Here is a 21818-nt window from a genome sequence, read left to right as displayed (position 1 = left end):
GCTTGTCCTTGGTGGGATTTTCTGGCTGGTCCTTCATGCCCGTTTTCAACTTTCTACCTCTGAAATTCTGTCAGTCTAGTTGATTTGGCTCTGTTTCCTGGATTTGTGACTCAGGACACATCCCCTAATCCTCATTCTTTGATCTGAAAATAGAACTGTTAACACTTGTTTTGCTGCAACACACCTCCAATGGGATACAAATTAGCACTCAGCATCCATTGGGAAAGAAGAGTTGTAGCTAGCTGTGTTGAAGTAGAAGAAGGAATCGTGGCTTTCACTTGCTGCCAGATCCCAAGCAGGGCAGGAGTAGGTTTTCCTGAAGCAGGAGAATAAAGTCATTTTGTACACTCACCATAGCTTTACCTTTCAGTCATAGCTGCAGCCTGTTAGTTTCAGGAAGAGTTAAAACCTGAGTGCTTTTTGTTGAAAACATTTTTCTTTTCCTTCCAAACTTTAGCACTTTTCGAAGAGCTTCAGAGCTTGGATATTTTCTTGGCTGAACTCTACAAGTAAGTTTCCAGATCCTAAAGATAAACATTTCTTTCCTAAAACCATCTACCTCTTTGAGAATCAGCTAGGTCTAAGAGACCTCTTTCCCAGAGATTTTCAGTGGAGTTTTCTTTTTTCGCCTCCAGGCACCTTGATAGCAGCAGCAATGAGCGCCCTGACATTAGTTCCATCCAGAGACGTATTAAGGTATCCAAATGGGATTTGGGAGAGATCTTGGAAAATAAAGTTGTGATTTTTGTCTTCATCCTGTGATACAAGGATAGGCACATAGCCAGTACCCAACAACTACTAGAATTCAGTCTCTTGTCTGTTGTAGAAAGTAACACATGACATGGACATGTGCTATGGGATGATGGGGAGCCTGTTCCGCAGTGGCTCCCGACAGACCCTCTTCGCCAGCCAGGTGATGCGGTACGCTGACCTCTATGCAGCCTCCTTCATCAACCTGCTCTATTACCCCTTCAGCTACCTCTTCAGAGCTGCCCACGTCTTGGTGAGTTGACATAGTCTTAGGCTGCTCTTTATAATAAAGATAGACACTTACGGCTGAGAGCTGCAGCCAGCTTTGTGGGATGGCACAGGAGAGTTTGGGTCTTTTTTTTTTTTTAATGTTTATTTTGAGAGCTGGGGAGGGGCAGAGAGAGAGGGAGAGACAGAATCTCAAGCACTGTCCATGCTGTCAGCACAGAGCACAACACGGGGCTCGATCCTCTGGATGGTGAGATCATGTCCTGAGCCAAAATCAAGAGTTGGCCATTTAACCATCTGGGCCACCCAGGCATTTTTTCCTAATTTGCATTTTTTTTCCTAATGTGCAAAAGCCTGTAACCAAGTTCCATGCTTGCACCAAAAAGGATCTTTGAGAAGGTATAGGTAATGGCATAGGGTATAAGTGTACTCTGAAATTTGTCATATTAAAAGTTGAATAGTGAAGACTTTCCTCTTTTGTGAGCACTGCAGTTTTTATAGTGCTGTGTTCAGATACTGATCTATAGCAGGACTGTTTTTTTGCTGTGAAATAGGAATCTTTCTCCCCCCATCTTTTCCAGTTTCGGGCTCTAATAATTGAGATCTGGGCTGTTTTAAGAGTTGAGGATGAGGGGCGCCTGGGTGGCGCAGTCGGTTAAGCATCCGACTTCAGCCAGGTCACGATCTCGCGGTCCGTGAGTTCGAGCCCCGCGTCAGGCTCTGGGCTGATGGCTCAGAGCCTGGAGCCTGTTTCTGATTCTGTGTCTCCCTCTCTCTCTGCCCCTCCCCCGTTCATGCTCTGTCTCTCTCTGTCCCAAAAATAAAAAATTAAAAAAAAAAAAAAAGAGTTGAGGATGAGAGGAAGGTAGTTCCTGGAAGATGCTGAAGTATCTAATTTGGCTTGGCCTTTGATCCATTATAGACCTGTCTCTGCACAACCACCTAACCGAGGGAGAAGGAGTTAGGATTTGGGAAACTGTTTCACTCCACCTGCTTTCTGACCTTCTGACTTTGTTCTAGATGCCTCATGAATCAACGGTGGAACATACACATGTAGATATTAATGAGATGGAGTCCCCTCTTGCTACCCGGAACCGCACATCAGTTGATTTCAAAGATACTGATTACAAGCGGCACCAGTTGACCCGGTCGATTAGTGAAATTAAACCCCCCAACCTCTTCCCACTGGCCCCCCAGGAAATTACACACTGCCATGATGAAGATGATGATGAAGAGGAGGAAGAAGAGGAAGAATAAGGAGGAAAACCAAAACTGAGCATCCATTAAACACGTTTTGGCAGGACTTCCAGGAGCAAAGGATATCCCTGTTTGCGTTCTAGTGGTGGGTGGGGGAGCTCCATCAAAGGTACATGTGCGAAGTTTCTGAAGACCTTAAAATATTCTAATCATAGATACTTTTTAGTAGTTTTGTTTGCACTCTGCAGATGGTTCACAATTGTAATGGAGTCTGTATTGGAAGAAAGCAAGGGTGAAGCCGGGCTGAACTGCATGCAGAAGGCTCCATTGTGGCTTGTGACACCATTTCCTTGTCTGGTTTCATCCTCAGTATATATTGGATATACCAGGGCTAGTGAAGAGTATCCAAGTGGAACGAAGAGGTGATCTGAAAATGATATGTTACAAATTGTGCTCTTACTCCAAAGTCCATCCTGAAATTTTCAGTGCATTACACAGTATTGTATGTCAGTGGAGAAATATATTGTTTCCATTACCAAATGTGGTCTTCTGTTAAGGTCAAGGTTCCGTTTACAAGCTTTGAAGTGTCCTCAGTGCCTGGGGGCAGACTGCAGGCTTCAGTGGTCTTGCACAAGTGTTTGGTTTGCTATAGGGCTTGCCTGGAATGCACTGCAGTGATTCTGTCTTGAGGTAAAAGTCTTCATCTAATCTTACATTTTTTTGATAGTAGAAATGCTTGTTATCCAAAAGCAGTCTTTTTCTCATCTGGAGTAAATCTAGAGAAAGAATTCAGCTGAAAGAGGACAAAGGAGCAAGCCCCGTGAAAGAGCATAACTGAGTAAAGTCATTAGCGTGGGCCAGTGTGGCTCGTGCCGCCCAGACTTCCGGCCTTCCCTGTCCTCTAGAGTGGACTGTATTCCACAGTCAAGCATGAGAGGATGGGAAGAGGGTTCTATCAGTCAGAACCTTACTAAAGCAGAGGGCACAATCATGTGAATAAATGCACTTCAGAATCCCAAGAGAAATCACTTGTTATTTTGAACAAGAAGGGATTGTTACTGTGTCCTAGAGGGTACCGGGCTGCCTCGCCGTCGGCAGAGTGGCTATAGCAATTTGAATAGTGCAGACTTTCCCTTTAACCTTTATATATTCCTTCCATTCTTCCTGGTGAACACAGAAGGTAGATTAGTTGCTCTAGAATTCAATAAAGTATATTTCTAATACTGACTTTGACCCCTTCCTGTAGCACAACTTTAATAACCGTTGGTCTTTAGGTGGGTGTAGGTTTGGCTAGTGCCATCAATTTGACATTCTTCTACAGGAAGGTATAGTATAGCATGATTGATGGCTAAATTTATAGCACTTAAATAGTCCTCAAAACTTTTTCATGTCAAGTTTTTTAATACAGGACTATGAGGTGAGGCTTTCTAAAAATTATTTGATAGGCAGGGAACACAGTTCAGTAATAACATAGCCAAGACCATGTTATATCACCACTTTCAGGATACATGGTCTATATATGAAGTCATGCCAAGAAACTTTCTAACTGGTATCTACTAGGAATATACGCTACTTTAACGGTGATCAGGTTACAAATGCTGTTGCAAATAGCAGTTAAATGCTGTCCCCATTTAAAATTTTAGAGAGTGTGTTTGTGGTCACCCCAGCTATTATTCTCATTCAAGTGGAGCTAGTGCCCAGTTTGGCACAGTCTTATATTTGCTCAAAGCCCAATAATATTTAAGTGGCTACAGCTGCAGAGCTAACTTATAATGGAACATTTACATATTTTCCCTTTTAAAGCAAGGACCATTATGATCACTTTGCTTTAATTTACCACACTTTTGGTATTGTGTTATTCACATAAGATCTTACCTGTGTAAGAGTTTCTAAAAGTCAGATATCTGACAGTGGGTCCAAAGATCAAAAAGGAAGAAACACAATTGGAAGAAGAATTCCACTGCTGATCAGAGCTTTTTTCAGGACCAGCAAAACCTATCTTGAAGAGCCAGGATTCCATAAGCATAGAAGACGCAGAACAGAGTGTTTAGGTGGTCCATGGGCAGACACTCAGAGTAGATAGAATTGAGCTTGCTAAAACATGAATGTGAGTTTCGCTGTGGCCAATAGTTAAGGAGGCTGAACTTAATGTTTTTGTTGTTTTTTAAACCTGAGGCGTGTTACACGGTGAGAACACAGTTCTCCCAACTCTTCAAAATCTCTTCCCTGGGTATTTGAAAAGCACCAGACACCCTTTATTGGGTGCTAGACTGAACTTGTTCAGGGTTGACAGGGCCCCTGGCACACCCAGCAGCTAGGTGCGGGTGCAGCAGACCCCAGCCCTGCTGGGTTCCCTTTTAAGAGGACTTGCCCCCTACATTCATCTCTATAGTGTTTCAACCTTAGATTTTCTCCTCCCATAAGCATAGTTCTGCTGAGACCTAAAATAAGAAAGCAAGCCCTTCAAGCCACCCTTCCCAAGTTATGATTGGAGCTACAAATCCTTAGTCCCGTTACTGTTTTTAAGCAACTACTTTAAAAAGCCACTTGCAGTGACATGTCAGACTTAAAAGTACTTTGTTCATGTTTAGATACTTCTAAGTCAGATTTATTTATTTAAGAAATATTTTGTCAACAACTTTAAAGCCCTGCAATTTTTCCAAGGCTGACAGAGCATTTAAAAATACTCTTACTCACCGCAAATAGCCTGAGACAAACAAGTGCATATCTAAGTCTGCATTAAGGGTTGGAGCTTTGTACACATTCCGTGTGATGGAAACTATTTAACCTTTCCTTGATGGTGGGAAAAACGGTAACTGTGGCCCAGCTATTGCCATACAGTCAGTCCATGGCCCAATTCCTCGCTTGGTTTTGAAGCTTATACCTCAATATTTAGGTTTCTCATGACTTTTTTTTTTTTTTTTTTTTTTTTGTGACTAGAGCATAGGGCACTTAAAATCTTTCCTCAAATGGAACATTTCAAATGATACGCAACTTGGAAAGGACCTTAGAATGAAATTTCTACCATGGAGGTACCTGAGCAGCCCTAAAAGTAAAAGAAAAACGATACACTACCATCCAACAGCAGAGAGGCCATGTACAGCACCTGGGAAGCAGAGCCAGGTGACTTGTAACCCACATCGTCCATCCTGCACCTCCACTAACATGAACCGGCATTTCACACTGTTCCTACCGCTGAGTATGTGCAAATAGCAGAAAGCAAATCCTCTTAAAAAAAAAAAAAAAAAAAAAAAAAACAGCATTCACTTACAGAATGAACAAGGCAGCTTTTCCTAGCAATCTCACCCATTTTTCCCTACTGTCAGACACAGTATCTTCATCCCAAAGCCACAGCAATCTTATTCCAACAAGGATAACACAATTTCGAAAATAAAATACAGTGTTTTAAAGTTCCACTGAAGAGGTTTAACGCAAAAAGTACTCCCAATTGAACACATATCTCAAGCTTGCTGTTACTCTAAGTAGTTTATATTTTCTCTTTTTTTAATGTTTATTTTTGAGAGTGTGCATGCCAGAGCGGGGCAGGGGAAGAGAGAGGGGGGCACAGAGGGGAACAGAAACTGAAGTGGGCTCTGTGCTGACAGCAGAGATCCCAGCGTGGGGCTTGGACCCACGAACCATGCTGAGCCAAAGTCAGACGCTTAACCAGCTGAGCCACCCAGGTGCCCCGGTAATTTGTATTTTCTAATTTAAACCAGTTTTTGGTCTAGTCTATTTCTTCCTACAGAGATACCTTTGCTTCATTTTATTATTAGAAAAAAGGTGGATTAGATTTCCTCATGAGTCCTATCAGGTACAAATAGGTACCCAAATGGTCTGCTCTCCCATTAAGCTCTTCCCAAAGCCATGTCTGGTTAGTGCTGTAGACAAGGCCTGAGGAGGCCAGGCCAAGATAAACCTCACCACGTGCACTGGAGCCCAAGCAACTGAGCGCACTTTCTCTCCAGGAAAGGCAGCACTAGTCCAGAGTCTCGGAAGTTCCTGAGATAGTTGGAAAGATTTGCCAAGCAAACCTTTCAACACTAAAAAAAGATGCTTATTGTCCAATTTTTTGAGAGGGTTCTCACCAGAGGTGATCTTTGACTTGTGGGTAGGGCTATTTTGAAGCAAGTAATTTCATTATTGGACCCACTGCCCTCAAGTCAATGATGTAGCAGAATTGTAGCAGGGAAGCTGGCTCAATCTAAATATTCCCATCCTGTGCTGGCCTACTGTGTGAGCACTCCACAGTCATGAGCACCCAAGCAGGAAAAGCAGTTCGATGAAGAACTCCAGCAGCTGATTCCCCCTTGCACCCTTAGGCCTCGCAGTTATCCACCAAGGGAGATGGCATGCTAACAGAATATCCCAGAGAAAGGGCCCTATGAACCATTCCTTTGCTCTGGGACATGTCAGTATGAGCAGAAATGGGAGGATGTTGGACGGAAAAGGATGGAACAGTCTTAGAAAGCAAGAGCTTATTAGGCATCTAGTAGGATTCAACGTTTTGGCTTTAAAGAATCATCGCTATCGAAATACTTCTAAAAAGTACAAAAGAAGTTTTCAGAAATCAGGTTATGAAAAAGTCATTCAGTTTGTACCACTTTCTCTGCAAGCCCCTCTGGTCACTATCTCTGCCTCAGAAGTACTAAGTTGAGAAAAAGAGCTGGGCAGCACAATTTGTTTTATGAACTAGAAACCCCAGAGCTTTCTTCATGGTAAAGCTTAGTAATGAACTGACAGGTACCCCATGGATGCCGAGGGAAAGCTTAGGAAAATCACCTCTACTTTTATTGGAGAATTTCCTGATTTGAGCTCAGGACTCATCTAGACAAAGTGAGTAAAGCAGGAAAAACTAAGCAAAACAGCCAAGTGGGAGTTGCTATTTTGGAGAGAGAATTCCTTCCCCAGCCTCCCTTAGTGCTTTCTTCTCTGCTTCTAAGGAAAGAAAACAGACTCCCAAGAAGGTAACACTTTGCTAGAATATAGGTCTACTCTGTTCTACTTTCCAGAAGTTGGGGGTGATGACTCTGGAAGGGAACATGGTGATTAGGTCAGGCATGTTCCAAAGCCAGTCTTGCCAGCAGCCCTTCACTGAAAAGTCTCCGTCCACAGGGCAAGTGTAAGTAAGGGGCCAGTCACCAAGAGGCTCAATTCTCAGAGCATGATCCTCTTTGGATTGTAAAATAAATAAAGGCTAGGAGTGGAGGAAAAATGGATTCCAGAAAGATGTGATCCAAGAATAAACCACAGAGGGGCAGTGAGCCTCGACCAGAAGAGTTGCAGGGTCTGGTCACGTATGAGTGAGGAGGAGGATTAAGAAGAAAGAAGACTTGAAAAGCAGTGGTGGTGGAAGAGGAATGTGGGCCCCAACACTGGGTTATTAGGGAAGGTGGATGCCTACAGCATCCTGAAGAGCATCTGAACGCGACTCCTGCACTCAGGCCTGACCTTTTTAACTTGAGAGTGAACCATCTGTGCAGGCTACCACCTTTCTCCTAGCCTTTGCAGAGCAGAGGACCTACAGAGCCGTTTTCATCTTCAAGAGCCAGCGGAGAGGCTTGAAGGAGGCCTCTGGTCTTGCCTAGGAAAAAACAGCTTGGACACTTGCCCAGCTGAACTGTGTGTTGTTCGAGCAGCAAATGTCGGGCAACTTGAGTGAATCGACAGGGGACAGACTACAATCTTTGCAAAGGAGAACCTTCCCTCCCCGCCCTCCCCACCCCCACCCCAGAACCGGTGGGACGAGACTGTGGTAGAGGTGGAGGCCCACTTCTGGTATCTCTCTCTTTTAACATAAGACTTCGTGGTATGTGTCCAGCGGAAATGCCCTGCTGTGTTGCCATGCCGACAACCAATCCCAGCTTTCCCACCAGGACAGCGATGCTATTGGGCAGGGGACCGAGGTTGGTGTTGCATAGATGAAAGGGGAAAGAGGGAACACACATCCGCTGGAAGGGTGAACAGAAAATCATCATTTATCTAAATAGAATAATAGAAATGAACAAAAACCTTTTAAAACAATCACAAAATTTACAAATAAATTGGTACAAAATAAATAGGAGAGATTGTAAATCTACAACATCATTTGAATTATAAAATGCATTCATTATGACAATCAGCTCATGAAACCTATACATGTCATTTGTGCTTCTTTAGGTTTATGTACACAGCTCTCAATACTGTGCTTGGAAAACTTCACTGCTGAAAAGCATGAAATGTACACTATGACACAGTAAAGGTTGAGGAGGGTGAAAATCAGACACAAAGCAGGGTCTTATTTGAGGGCCAAGGCAATACTGGCATTGGGCCTCAAAACCAAGAAAAGGCATATTAGAAGCCCAGATGGGCAGGCAGCTTCCATGGTCCAGAGAGATGGATTCTGCAATCCAAGGTGGGAAATGGCCAGTTTGCCAACCTGGCTTGGGAGGGTGGGAGTGAGGAAGGACACTCTGGTCTCACAGCCATGCTACATACCATCAATTGCATACAGAATAGACCCAGTCACCAGAACCTCAAGTATTTCATGGAGATACTTGGGAGCCCTGCCTCCATCATCATCCCAAACATTAGTCCATCAGGAGTAGTGGTGGGCCGGATGAAAGGGGCCAGAATGCTAGGGTCAACGTTAAGAGCAGCAACCTCTTTATGACAAAAACAAACAAAACCACTGCCTTCTCACCCACTTTAAGGGACAACAGAACCCTAGGCTCCATGGATGAGGGGCTCTAGGAAATGTCTTAGTCACAGACAATGTACTAACAGTAGAGGCATATGTACATAATAAATAATAATATAAAATAAAGCATATACATTTGTAGATTTAAAGGACTCCAGAAACAAGAGAAGTCAATGGACTGATATACTCCACCTTCACAGTAGACTCCAGACATGGAATCATGAATCAGAAGCTAGGATGGGGCTCTCTGGGGAATCAAAGTCCTGATGCCTTATTCTTTCCCACTCCCTTCTGCTCTGGGAGCCTGAGACCAGCTGTGTATACCAAGGGGCCTGGGCCTCCCAACACAAAGGGAAGGCAGCCAAGCCCCACCAGGTCCATGTAATAATTCTCTCCAGGGTGAACCTGAAGAAGAATCTGGCCCCAAAAGAATCACTTCCCAAGTGACTCCATATTGGTCAGATGGGGGTAAATGCCAGAAGATCCCCTGCCAAGTGAGGCAAGTCATTCTTCCAGTGTATGTTTAATACCCCAGCGGGTATTCAAACTCAAAGACATGTACTCATTCAGTCTTTCTGATAGTATGTGTTGGAGCTGTGTACATAAAAACCTTGGTATACAGATTCCTAGAACTTTACTCTCTTGCTACTAGAACCTTTGTTCCTGTGTTGCTTCAAGTACAGCCTGGTATTTCCCATCAAAGGGTATTTACAATGGTTCTAGTGAAATTACGTCGGTGGCTCTAGCATATGCAGACAGAAAGCTGAGCCAACCACAAAGGTCTAAGAAGCCAAGAAAGTCCCTGGCCCAAGATGGCACGAGAAAAGTTCCAAGCTCTGCAGTTGCTGTGAATTCCCATCATCTCCTTCCGTCCCTAGGGCTGACCAGGGGCCCTGGAGCCTTCAGACAGGGCAGAAGGAAAACCAGCAAGTAAGCATTCACTGCAGGGAGAATGTCTGCAGGTGGTAGAGGAAAAAGGCCCACTGCTGCAGCCTTGAGGGACAGTGACATCAGCAGGCTTGGCAAAGGTGCACCACTCACCCTCAAATGAGGCAAAGGAACCTCATTTTAGAGTTCTCTGAACTCATCTCTCTTATCAGCCCACTTGAATACAAAAGAAATACGAAAAGATAAAGATTTGTAAATGGCCCTGAGATAATAAAAATCCACTGAGTACGTTGCTCCTTGATAAATTTACATCGGAAAGTTTCTGAATCACCCTAAACCACGTTCCTACTGAGTTCCCCAAATCTCTCCTACATCTGGATTAACCTGTAACTCACCCAGATGTCCTTCCTTGCTGGACAGAAGCACCACCAGCCCGGAGCCTAGAGTAGAACCAAACCTGACCCAGGAACTGCATCCTGAGAAATGGAGCACTTGTACCCCAGAAGCCTCTGCACCTTGAACTGCCAGCTCAGTCAACCTCCCCCCCCCCCCCGCAAGAAAACTGTCCTGGGGTCAAAAGTTGACGGGGAAGTTGTTCCCGCTGCCCATGCCACCAGAGAACTTGGGTCGTGTGATGTGCGCCAAGCCAATCCTCCCTGGAAGCTTCTTGTTTGGTAAGCACCCTTCCTTTGCCAGCCCAGGGGTCTTTTGTTGGGGAGCACCCCTGGGAAACACTGCAGGAATCTTGGGCTCCTGGGCCAGGAAAGATGAAAAGGGCCACAGATCCCTGGCTGGTTTTCAGGATTGGGGTTTGTTCTTATTTCTGACCAGCCAGGACAAAGGCTCAATCAGCCAGGGCCTTACTTAGGTCTGCTCCACAACCCGAGAGAATTTGAGAGCAGAAGTTCACAGTCCCCGCATAGCCCCAATTCCTGTTACTTCAATTCCTAGATAAAATGCAATCCTACTTGTATCTACCACTATTTTCCTCGACTTGGAAAAGCTGGTCCTTTAGTCGTATGGTACTGGGGATAGCACAGGTAAATATATTCACAGTTAATGTTCCATACTAGCGTGAAGTTCTGCATTCAGCCTTTGCACAGACGTTCCTTAAAGTAACGTCAGGTAATAGCAAGATGCCTTATTTCCTCCCACTTGGAGAAGCCAATCATGTCAGCATGGGCACTGAGCTCTCTCCTGTTAAGTGAGGTGAGGAAGGAGGGAAGGACAAAGTAGAATGCCCTTTGAAATGTAAATTATGTAAGAACCAAGGCTTAAACTAGTTGACTAGCATCCCAGTATCCATGTGCGAATCTTAACATTATGTTTTCCTGAAAATTTAAATATATAATTTTAGACTCGCCTGATGAATGTGGAACAGAGAGAAATAAAGGGAAAGAACGTGTAAGGCAGTAGGAAATGCGTACACACACACACACACACCCCTCTCATGTATAAAGCCAAAGCAGACGGTCTTGGGAACATCTGGATACTAGGGATCCAGTTTCAGATGAAACATTTGAGATGCTACAGTGGCTCAGAGCAGGAGGAGGCCCTATCTGGTCCCACAGAGCCAGGGCCCAAAGCAAGGGCCACGGAAGCCACTAGGGAGAGGCCCTGGGTCTGACAACAAGAGCTCCAGCAGCATTGAGGACACCAGGACCTGTGTCTGCTCCACAGCCCACTCTCTTCCACGCTTACAAAGCCAGCAGCCCCAGTAAAAGATGGTCTACTGGTGGTGCTAAGAACTGACTACTGCACGTGGGGATCTCAAATATTTGATTCGCTTTCTCTGCCAGACTCGTTGACTTTATAGATGTAACTGCATAGAACTTCTAAGCTAAAATCATTCCACTGCCCAGAGAAGCAATGAGCCAGCATTTCTCCTTCAACAGCCTGAAGTTAGTTTCCAGAGGCAAAGTGGGGCCTGGAAGAGGAATCTGATCGCTCATGACACTGAGTGTTACTGGAAGGGTCTTGAGCTTTTCCCCAAAGCAGATGGAACTAGAGCCAGGAATTATTTTGGATTCCCTGTTGTTACAGAATAATGGGAATAATCAAAGGTAAAGAGTGGCTTACAGAAAATAAGTGCAAACTTGGGAGGCTAAAATTTCATCCTCTAGAAGCCCCCACTGCAAAGCCACCCCTGCCAGCACTTTACAGAGGACTTTTCAAACAGCCACCACACTGAGCAGGTATGACGGTATTGAGAAGTTCTGTTTCTCTCTGAAGTCAAGGAGCTGGCAGCTGGAATCCCTTCTCTGTTCCCCGGACTCTCACGGAGCTTTCGGGTTCACAGAGGAACAGTGGGGCTCTGAAAAAGATCCAACACATTAACTCAGATTCCAGGAGCTCCTTCCAGTAGCAAGGCACCCTGAGACGGGCCACGTGTGGCAAAGCAGATCAGTCGGCAGAGACTGAGGGGGCAGAGATCCTGAAAGCCAGAGGAGCCATGGCGTGGCAGGCCAGGCTCCACCAAACTACCAGGAAGGCAAGCGCAGTCCGGGCCCAGAGGACAGACGGCGTGGTTGTTGGGGGGTCACCCCCACCCCCCCGTGCAAAACCCAGGTTTTACTTCCTTAGAGGGAACTCTCATTTCTGCGCACCCCATGGACAGTCCCAGTTTCCACACCACACTGGGGTTGTGTTTAGCCACATGCGTCTTAAGAAACGGAGACCTTTTAACTTGGATGGGTCTGTTTATAAAAGGGGACACTGACACTGCAGGGCCCCACTCACATTAAGACAAAGTGGGGGCTCCATCCCGTGGTAGTACGTTTGGTGCCAGCAGTGGGCCGCTTAGCCCCTTCGCAGGCCCCCCCCCCCCCCCCCCCCCCCGCCACCGCCGTGACCTCTGCCAGTTGAGGCCAGTACTTGCCTCACTGAGGGGCATGGCACCTGATGAGGAAGACACTGCAGGACCGACGTCCCAGAGGAAATAGTGCGGGAGATGCGCATATGACACTAGAGCCCCAAACCGCTCACCAGGAGGCAAGCCCAGCAGGTGGCCGGTTATTGCACAACCACAGCTCCCACCCTCCCCAGAGCCCAACCTGGGGGGCGCGCTCCTACCTTGAGGAGGGAGAAGGAAACCGCCGCTTGGCCCGGGGCTTCCCTTCGTTCAGTGAGACCCCGCGGCCAAAACGCTATCTTCTTGGCTAGTGACTAGAGGCAGCACGGAGTGGCAGCTCTACACGAGCACTGCCGTCAGTATGGATTCAACTCAGTGTACGAGCGTTGCCACCAAAATGCACTCATCCCTCGGGTAACACTTAAAACAGATAAGATAGGTAAGAATTCAGTCACTCAAGAAATACCTCCTGACATTAATTTCACTACACGTGATGAATTTGGCATTAAAAGGCGGCCGACGCACACATGAAACGGCCGCAACACACATTTGGTTTCTGAATCCCTGTTCGGGGCCACGCCGACCCTGGCCGTACAGGCAGCCTCTCTGTTGTGGGCCGCATCTGAGGCGGGAGGCACCGAGGTCCTCAGGCGAGGGACACGGCCACTGCCGGGCCCCCCAGGGGCCCAGGGACAGAGGGGGAAGAGGGGCAGCTGGCTCCTGGGAGCAGGGGTGGGGGCTGGCAGACCCCGAAGTTCCCTCCTTTAAACCCACGGGTCTAGAAGTGCCCTCAAGGCATGGCTGGAAGCCGACTCCTTTTCTGACCATGACAGAGGTCCCGGTGGGAAGGGGAGGAGCTTGAACTCCACACCACATGATTACTCAAAAGCCCTGTGGAAGATTTCCATTTGGCATCTGTGTAGCAGCATCCTGGGTTAACAAGAGCGAGGACGGGGAGGTGGGTGACGGCGCTCGGTAAGCTGGGGAGAAGGCCTGGCTGGGCCGGAGAATCCAGGCTGTAGGAATGTCGGGGTGAAGCCACCTTGCCTCTTGCCAATGATAAACCATGGGTTTAAAATTCATTAACATTCATTTTGGTGATAAAAATTCCTTAGAGTAGGAGCAAAATCACATTCCAAGCAAATGTTAAACCTTTCTGAGGGGAAGGGACACGGTTAAACATTAACTTAAAACAACACTGAGCTCACAGAGGCGGCTGCAGGCCCCCCCGTGCAGGCTCCACCCCACAGTGGGACAGACGTGGCGGGTTGGCATCAACCGCTTTCTTCATTCATCCTTCAAGTTCCACAGCGACACCCGCTGGGCGCAGAGGAAGCGCACCCCTCCCTACGAGGGCCGAGGAGCAAGTCCATTCTGTGCGGGTCACATCATGGAGTCACAGCAGAGTTCAGACACAACAACGTAAAACTCTGCAAAAGACACTTTTTAAAAACATGATCTCTTGGGGGACAAAAAAATAATAAACCGCAACAATTTTCAACTTCATGCAAATTGAGGAAGGAGGAGAGTGAATAAGGAATAAAAGGTACAACTGAAAAAATAAACATGATTCTATTTGGGTGGAAGAGGCTCGTCTCCACCATCTCGGATGCCATGCCCTAGCTGTCGATCTCACACCTCTGGTCTCCAGTCCACCCTCACCGTCCTCCTCTGCTGCTTCCAGGAAGGGAACAAAGTCTTTGGTCTCAGGATGTTGCAGGACGCAGCACGGCACACAAGCTCACGCTAATGGGATTCACGGTCAGCTGGCCTGAGGCCTCGGGAGTGGGGGCGAGGGTTGGTGGGGGGGCGCCCTAGATGGCACCTTCGCTGTGCAGGCTGTGATTGGCCTTGTTGTGTGTCACACAGTTCTGTTCATTGAGCAGGTTGGCTGTCTCGTCTGGCAACCCGTCGTGCAGCTCCGTAAGAGTCAATTCAATTTTAGTGTTTTCACTGTCTGAAGACTGAGGAGTTTTGTCCATCCGGGATGCCATCAAGGCATTTTGGTATTGCTGTCTTGAGATCTGGGGGCCAGAAGATGGCACAAAAACAAACCAAGATAATGCTTATTTTCAGGCGCTCTTGTCTCGACATGGTATGGCACGTTAAAATCCCCCGAAAGGCCCCTCATAGTTTTTCTAGGGAAATACCATCCTTGAGTATAAACTGAGCCACTTTTAAGAGCTCAAGTTGACGCTGGTGAACAAGTCAGTTTTTTACTGATAGAAGCTATTTCCAGATCTTTGTCTCAAAGTTTCACAGCGACTGGAAAATGGAGATAGGCTTCCAACAGCTAAAGCTGGCTTGTTCTTCACAAGACGTCTTTATTCCGGACTAAGAAAAGAACCCTGTCTCGGGGCAGAAGAGAAGCAGAGGGTTCTTCCTGCCCCATCCCGTTAAGTCTTCAGAGTCTCTGATCTCAGCCCTTCCAGGGCCATCCAGAGTCACTGGAGTCAGGAGCTCATGAGGACTCACTGGAAAATGTGGATTCTGTTTCTCACCATCTCCAGCTCTCACTCCCTGAAAAAGGCACATCTGACTTGGCAGCTTTTGTGACAGAGCCGGGGAGGTACCTGTTTCCCCGGCCTAACCCCTGGGCACAGTAGATGGAGGTGTAGGGAGTCCAAATGACAAAGGGAGAGCTCAGTGGCGGGGCCTGGGAAGCCAAACAACTCGCTGAGGAAGTTGGCCTCCAGTGGCCGGGCCCCGGCTCCAGCCCAGCCACTCTCCCTTCTCTTACCTTAACAAACTGAAGGTCAGAAAGGGCTCGCACGGAGTAGTCGGGGATGTAGACTTGAAGGAACGAAGAATTGAGCTGATTATTGCTGCTCCCCAGTGTCGGCGTTATCGCATCAATCCGGTCACTTCGGCTGAGAGAGTCTGAGTGATTCAAGCCACATGGGCGAGGCGGCGACTTGTTTTCACCTGGAAAAGGAGGGGAAAGAAACCATAACCTTTTAAACGAGGTAGATATAAGCAATAAAGTCAGCTCTTTATTTTCCAAATAAAAAAAGTAGCAACTAACAGACCAGCTCAATGAACTTCTCCCAGACGCCTGAGCCATACCGCTCAGCATGTAGGGCCCTCCTACAACACGCTCCTGGCCTCCCGGCAACAAGGGGATCGCGCGGGTCAGCCGCTCAGCCCCGTGCGCACGCACACACACACACACACACACACGCACAGTCCTTCCCGAGGCTCTGACCGTGAAGACCCTGTGGCTACACACCTGTGTCAGGAGTGAGCCTGAACCGCGCAGGCTGTGTGCCGATGAGGCCCAAGGCACAGAAGCTCCCGGATGTAAAACACAGACCGTGCCAGAAGCAAAAGCAAAGGACTCTTGAGAACGTTTGTAAAATCAGTATGTGCTCGCAAGGGATCAGGACAGTTCCGTCTGCTCCTACCCCTCCACCAAACCTGTTATCCTGGTCTCTGACCTCAATAAAATTCCCACCAGGCAGTCCAAGGATGTCTCAGGGTTTCAGGAATACCAGAAGACACCAAACCCTTAAAAGATTAAAGGCAGCGTAGGTGCTGTGGGATTCTTCAATGACATGCACATTACTCATTCATTAAAACAAAGTGAAAGGAAATTCAGTGAGTCTAAGTGTTGCTGTTCGTAAAGGCAAGTTGACCGTAGCTTCTAACGTAAATTTCATTAAAAATAAAACCCACCTCCCGCCTTGTCAAAGCTTCCTCCGTTTTTGCTGTTCTAATCAAGTCTAGTCCACAAATATTAAGTGGGTGTTCACAGCGGACAGGTCCTGACCTGCATAATGTCCACCTCCTCAGACTCAAGCGGCAGTCTCTCCCTCCGTGCTGTAGAGATTCCCCATTATCCCTCCACTACTTGAATGAGCCTTAAAAGCCTGAACATAGTTATGTTCCCCTTAAGCCTCTTCCTGTCCAGGCTAAATACTTTGATGTGTTTTATGACCCCTCAACCCCATCCTGACCACCATCTGAGATTCCACTCAGTAAACATCCCTCTTAAAATAGAACAACCACAGGGGCGCCTGGGTGGCTCAGTTGGTTGAGCATCTGACTTTGGCTCAGATCATGATCTCACAGTCTGTGAGTTCAAGCCCCGCATAGGGCTCTGTGCTGACAGCTCGGTGTCTGGTCTGCTTCAGATTCTGTGTCTCCCTCTCTCTCTACCCCTCCTCTGCTCATGCTGTCTCTCAAAAATAAATAAGCATTAAAGAAATTTTTTTTTTAAATTGGACAACCACAACAAAACACGGTAAGTACTCGATGAACCTCAAATGGCAAGTTCACTTTCTCCCCAAATTTTCACAGCATGACTTTCCCTACAATTTTCTTGGCAGAACGATTTTCCATCGTCAGTCAAAACTAAACTCAGAGTGGCCACTCATCTGGTTGGTTCCACTTATCTTCTAAGAGAACAAGGCAAATTAATAATTTATCAGATGTTTTCTATTTAGCAGAAGGGATGACCCAACTTTGCTAAGCCTCAGATTCCCTACCTATATGTAAAAGGCAGGTAATAATAGTCTCCACTTCCTAAAGTCTGATGGGGATTCAGAATGAAATAATAGGGGCGCCTGGGTGGCTTAGTCAGTTAAATGTCTGACTTCAGCTCCATGATCAGGAGTTCAAGCCCTGCATCGGGCTCTCTGCTGCCAGCACAGAGCCCGCTCCGGATCCTCTGTCTCCTTCCCTCTCTACGCCTCCTCCCTTCCCCACTCTCTCCATCTCAAAATTAAATAAAAAGCTTTTTAAAAAATGAGATAATATGTAACATGCTTAGCACAGCATCTGACACCTAACAACCGATCCATAAGCCTAGTTAACATTGTTATATTTTCTGTTTGCTTCCCAGACCTCTCCACTACGTACCTACCCTGATGGCCAAGCCTTCCTGTATTAGTGAGGGCATCACCCAGGCTGAAAGATCCAACCGTTCTTTGAAACAAAGGATCCCACTGAATCCTTAGGCTTTAGCCCCACATCACCATTGCTATAGATAGTGCTAGCTTTTGTGCGTTACAGTTTAAAGGTCCAAAAACCAAAACATTTAAGGGGCGCTTTTCTTATTGATCAGACTGTGTCGGTAGGTAGATGTCAAGGGCCCTGCGCGGTACTTCTGAGTCTCCTTTTCTCCTGAGGAGGATTACAGGCAAACTCTGGCTTCTCCAAGGTTTCTATATTTCTAGTCAGTTTCCTCTCAACCCACCACCCTCTGTTTTTGTGAGATGAACCCCCTCCTTTGCAGCAACCCACTGCCTGGCGTCCTGGCCACAGTCTGGAGAAGCAGTGGGACCCCTTCTCCAGTAGCTTGGCAAGGACAGAGTGTGATTGGCCTTTCATCAACATGCAGTGAGAGAAATTATGGAAAGAGCCTAAATGTCCATCAACTGATGAATGGGTAAAGAAATTGTGGTTTATATACACAATGGAGTACTACGTGGCAATGAGAAAGAATGAAATATGGCCCTTTGTAGCAACGTGGATGGAACTGGAGAGTGTGATGCTAAGTGAAATAAGCCATACAGAGAAAGACAGATACCATATGGTTTCACTCTTATGTGGATCCTGAGAAACTTAACAGGAACCCATGGGGGAGGGGAAGGGGGGGGGGGGAAGAGAGGTTAGAGTGGGAGAGAGCCAAAGCGTAAGAGACTCTTAAAAACTGAGAACAAACTGAGGGCTGATGGGGGGTGGGAGGGAGGGGAGGGTGGGTGATGGGTATTGAGGAGGGCACCTTTTGGGATGAGCACTGGGTGTTGTATGGAAACCAATTTGACAATAAATTTCATATATTTAAAAAAAAACATGCAGTGAGAGAGATGAATATTCACACCAAAGAGAATAAAGACTTTAAGTGGCCACTCCCCAGTTCAGGTCATGTTTTGTTGCCAAATTTATGTACTAAATTATCACAATAATTATGATAAAAAACCTTTCAATCTTAATTCCTCTATGCCTTCTCGGATTTTTTTTTTTCTTTTTCTTCATCTTGCCTAGGAATTCTTTTTAGAAGTCAGCTAGAAAGATACTATAAAGTTAACAGTCCCAGCCTCCTCCCTGGGAACCACAAGGCACCTTTTGGAATAGGCTAGAAATCACTGGTTTAGGTCTATTATTGTAATGCCAGCATCCTGAAGGCTTGGGCCCACAAATGGATTTTTTTATTACTGGATCAGATAGAGTGGACACAGCTAAGAAATCTCTAAGTTCTACAGGAAAAGTAAAATACAAATGATATTTCATGAACTTCATCCAAAAGTCACTCTAGTTCAGCATCTGTGACATTTTAAAGAGGTAGCACATGCCAGCGAATAAAATGGGGAGAAAAAACACAAACATATATACATATACACAAATACCTATTTATGTGCATATATATGTATGTGTACGTATGTATAATCTTCCAGCTCATTTGATTCAAACAGTCCTATAAATAAGATCTACCCCCAATTCTTTCAGAGCAAAGACTTGAAGGAACATTAGCTTCTTTCTAGGACAAGTATTGCCTCCTTTACTAAATATCAGCATTTGACCGTTTTGCTCAAACTGGATTATGGATCGCAAATTTCATCAGATTTTAAAATATAAGCTGTGGGGAACAAAATAAAGAGAAAAATTGTACTACCAAAAGCTCAGCAATTTTAATTAAAGAAAGATTAAACCTTTGCCTTTCCTTTTAGCCTCTGGACGTGTTAGCCAGGCATGACCAAACTCTCCTGCAGGGCAGGAACCAGCAGCTGGTGGGGAATGTGCACAGTACTAATTTCAAAAGAGAGAGAAGGAGACAGGACAAGCAGGGCCACCTGCCTGATGGGGGAAGGGGGGGGGGGGTAATGCACGTGCCCCGTTCACAGGGATGTCAGAGAAAGGACCAAAGGAACAGAACCAAGAACGCCAGGGCCTCTGCACACAGGGCGCTTGTCCACTGAGGAAAATTCATAGTCCTTGAGACTTTGGGCTCAATGTGCTTTTGGTAGAAGCATCCTCAGGTTCTGAGGTCCTCGGGGCCTCTGCAAGTGCCTTTGCTGAGGTCAAACCACCCCAAGCAGCCCCCCTGTACCGCCCTGAAAACCCAAGGTCGGCAGTGTGGGTGGGCCAGGCAGGGAGCAGTGAGGATCCGGATCCAGGTCAGAGTCACTCTCACTTTCTGTGGGGCCAGCGCTGCTCACGCTCGCGGATTCCCCGCCAGTCTCCCGAAGCCTTCGCACAATGGCTGTGGGCTTATACTTCCCTGGAAAGCTCACTACTGCGTCTATAAGCATGGAGTTTGCAACCTCAAAGAAAAACTGCCAACGGCCTGGACCAAATAAAGGGAGCAGATCTAGGCTTTTGTGGGGTCAAGGGAGGCAACCGGAAGAATTATGAAAAGGAAACATGCAGAGTTACCTGGAGAACCTGCTGCTAACAACTCTGTTCTGCTGACAACAAAGGTACGAGACAGGGACAAAGGAACTGAAAAATGGAGAAAAACAGGGTGAGACCATATCAAAAGGCAAGAAAGGCGATCTCTGCACTCAGGGGACAGGAGCAGACACCCGCTCTACTAACATCAGCGTTCCATTCCAGAAGTGCAAAAGCCTGTAAGTTATTATGTAAATAAAAAAAAAAAAAAAAAGAGCACACATTGCTTTCCAGGAAGAGGAATGGGGAGGCAGAAATCAGAAGAAATCCTATTCAAATGCTTCTTTACTAACCCAGAAATCTCTTAAGCCATTAATACCCTATTGGGGTTTATAGCTCAAAACATGCTCTTAAGGGTTTAAATCACAACTAGCCACACAAAAGGGGGGCTCAATTAATCAACGGCCCCAAGAGCAGGACCCAAGCCACCTGCACCAGCACAGCCAACAGCGTCCCTGTCTGCGGCAAGCAATTAGTTATTCAATTCATGGACATCCTTAATTAGCCTGGTTGTAATTTTGATATGATATTTTGCATTGGCTCGGCATACTCTGAAGTTTCAAAGCATTAGAGGAAAGTAAATAAAGGCTGTTATACGCAGGTCTGCTGGGAATGGCGGACCAAGGGCATCCTCAGCACTGCTTACTCAGAGAGCTACAGGTCCATCTGATTGAAAAGTCCAATCAGCAATGCCCTACCTGGCAGGAGTCCTATTTTCTGGGCAGGATTTTTTGTTTCTGTTTTTGTTTTTAAATTAAAGTATAATTGACATGCAAAGGGACAGGCTGTGATAACTAATGACGGCAGGATTTTTCTAGGCAATCAACACTAATAAACAGAATTATTATCTTGAGATTACTGTACTAATTGTATCTCTCAATGAAATGCACAAAATCCCAAATCCTACTTGTCAAGTCAAATACTGGGCTTTGTAATAGGATGTTATTAATGAGATCCCCTTCCTTCCTGGCATTTCCAGAAAAGGCAAGCTTGTTACAGTCCCCCGGGCTTTCTTTCAGGGAGGTCTGCTCTTCAATTCCTTTTCTGAATGGGACCTGCCCTTACGTGAATCCACAGTTCAGTATAAATTGGGCTAATATTTAGGTTTCAAGAACCAGTCATCAGTAACATTGTGCACTTAACTCTTCTAACTTTCTTTTCAAAACAACCTTCTAAACAACTCTGACTCTGCTCACCTGGGACTAATCTGAGGTTGGTGGCCAAACAGTCACAAGCTTGACACCTGTCATACCCGACATTCCCTCTGTGCTTTCAAGCTTACAAAGCACTCGTGTGGATAAGTATCATCACGTTCTATTCTTCTAACAATCACACGAGGTAACCTTAGTAAGTCCTTTTAAGGAGGAGGAAGCCAGGGCTGTCCTCAAGGGCAGGCAACCATATAATATGAAACTGCAGCTGTGACCCAGGTCTTCCCGGCCCACTTTGGAATCTCCCTGCCTCCTCACTAGCAGTGAGAACAGAAGATCACCTTCAAGTTTACAGCAGACACAATTAAGTGGGATCAGACAGGCCTACATTCACACTGCTGTTAGCCAACAGTTGACAACGGGGAGACTGGCTGATGTGGCTGGAAACCCCATGGCAGGGCAGTGAGAAGATGCATCTGGGGCAGGGGAGGCTGAGAGGTTTGAGAGAATTCTTAACATTTCACTGGCTTCCCCACTGTAAAGACATCTCTGCCGGGACGCTGTGTGGCGCAGCAGATGAAGACTAATGTCACCCACATAGGTCTGTCTGGAGGTATACCCCCTACCTTCTGAGGCTGGTTTTCAGAAGTGACCCAGGTTGTTTTAGGATGGGCTAGTTTTA

The 21818-nt window shown here is 46.3% G+C and overlaps 2 protein-coding genes across 10 annotated transcripts in view; one reads left to right on the top strand and one right to left on the bottom strand.

Moving 5' to 3' along the window:
• NT5C2 (5'-nucleotidase, cytosolic II) overlaps nucleotides 1-7092 on the top strand; it is a 102879-nt gene extending 95787 nt beyond the window's left edge. For all 8 annotated transcript variants that reach the window (XM_049645662.1, XM_049645663.1, XM_049645661.1 and 5 more), the window contains 4 exons: nucleotides 458-509; nucleotides 636-696; nucleotides 827-1003; nucleotides 1999-7092. In XM_049645662.1, coding sequence (XP_049501619.1) covers nucleotides 458-509; nucleotides 636-696; nucleotides 827-1003; nucleotides 1999-2235 — 527 coding nt within the window. In that variant the 3' untranslated portion in view covers nucleotides 2236-7092. The remainder of the gene's footprint in view (nucleotides 1-457; nucleotides 510-635; nucleotides 697-826; nucleotides 1004-1998) is intronic.
• A 7054-nt stretch (nucleotides 7093-14146) lies between these two features.
• CNNM2 (cyclin and CBS domain divalent metal cation transport mediator 2) overlaps nucleotides 14147-21818 on the bottom strand; it is a 143292-nt gene continuing 135620 nt past the window's right edge. Inside the window, exons 6-8 of one of the 2 annotated variants that reach the window (XM_049645657.1) lie at nucleotides 19971-20036; nucleotides 15334-15518; nucleotides 14147-14617 (exon numbers count right to left, since the gene is read on the bottom strand). In XM_049645657.1, the coding sequence (XP_049501614.1) occupies nucleotides 14408-14617; nucleotides 15334-15518; nucleotides 19971-20036 (461 nt within the window). In that variant the 3' untranslated portion in view covers nucleotides 14147-14407. The remainder of the gene's footprint in view (nucleotides 14618-15333; nucleotides 15519-19970; nucleotides 20037-21818) is intronic. The other variant, XM_049645658.1, reaches the window with a different exon arrangement.

Source organism: Panthera uncia, chromosome D2, assembly GCF_023721935.1.
Source record: "Panthera uncia isolate 11264 chromosome D2, Puncia_PCG_1.0, whole genome shotgun sequence".
Classification (NCBI taxonomy): domain Eukaryota; kingdom Metazoa; phylum Chordata; class Mammalia; order Carnivora; family Felidae; genus Panthera; species Panthera uncia.
Note: the sequence above shows the minus strand (reverse complement) of the source record. Positions and strands in the feature narration are given on the sequence as shown.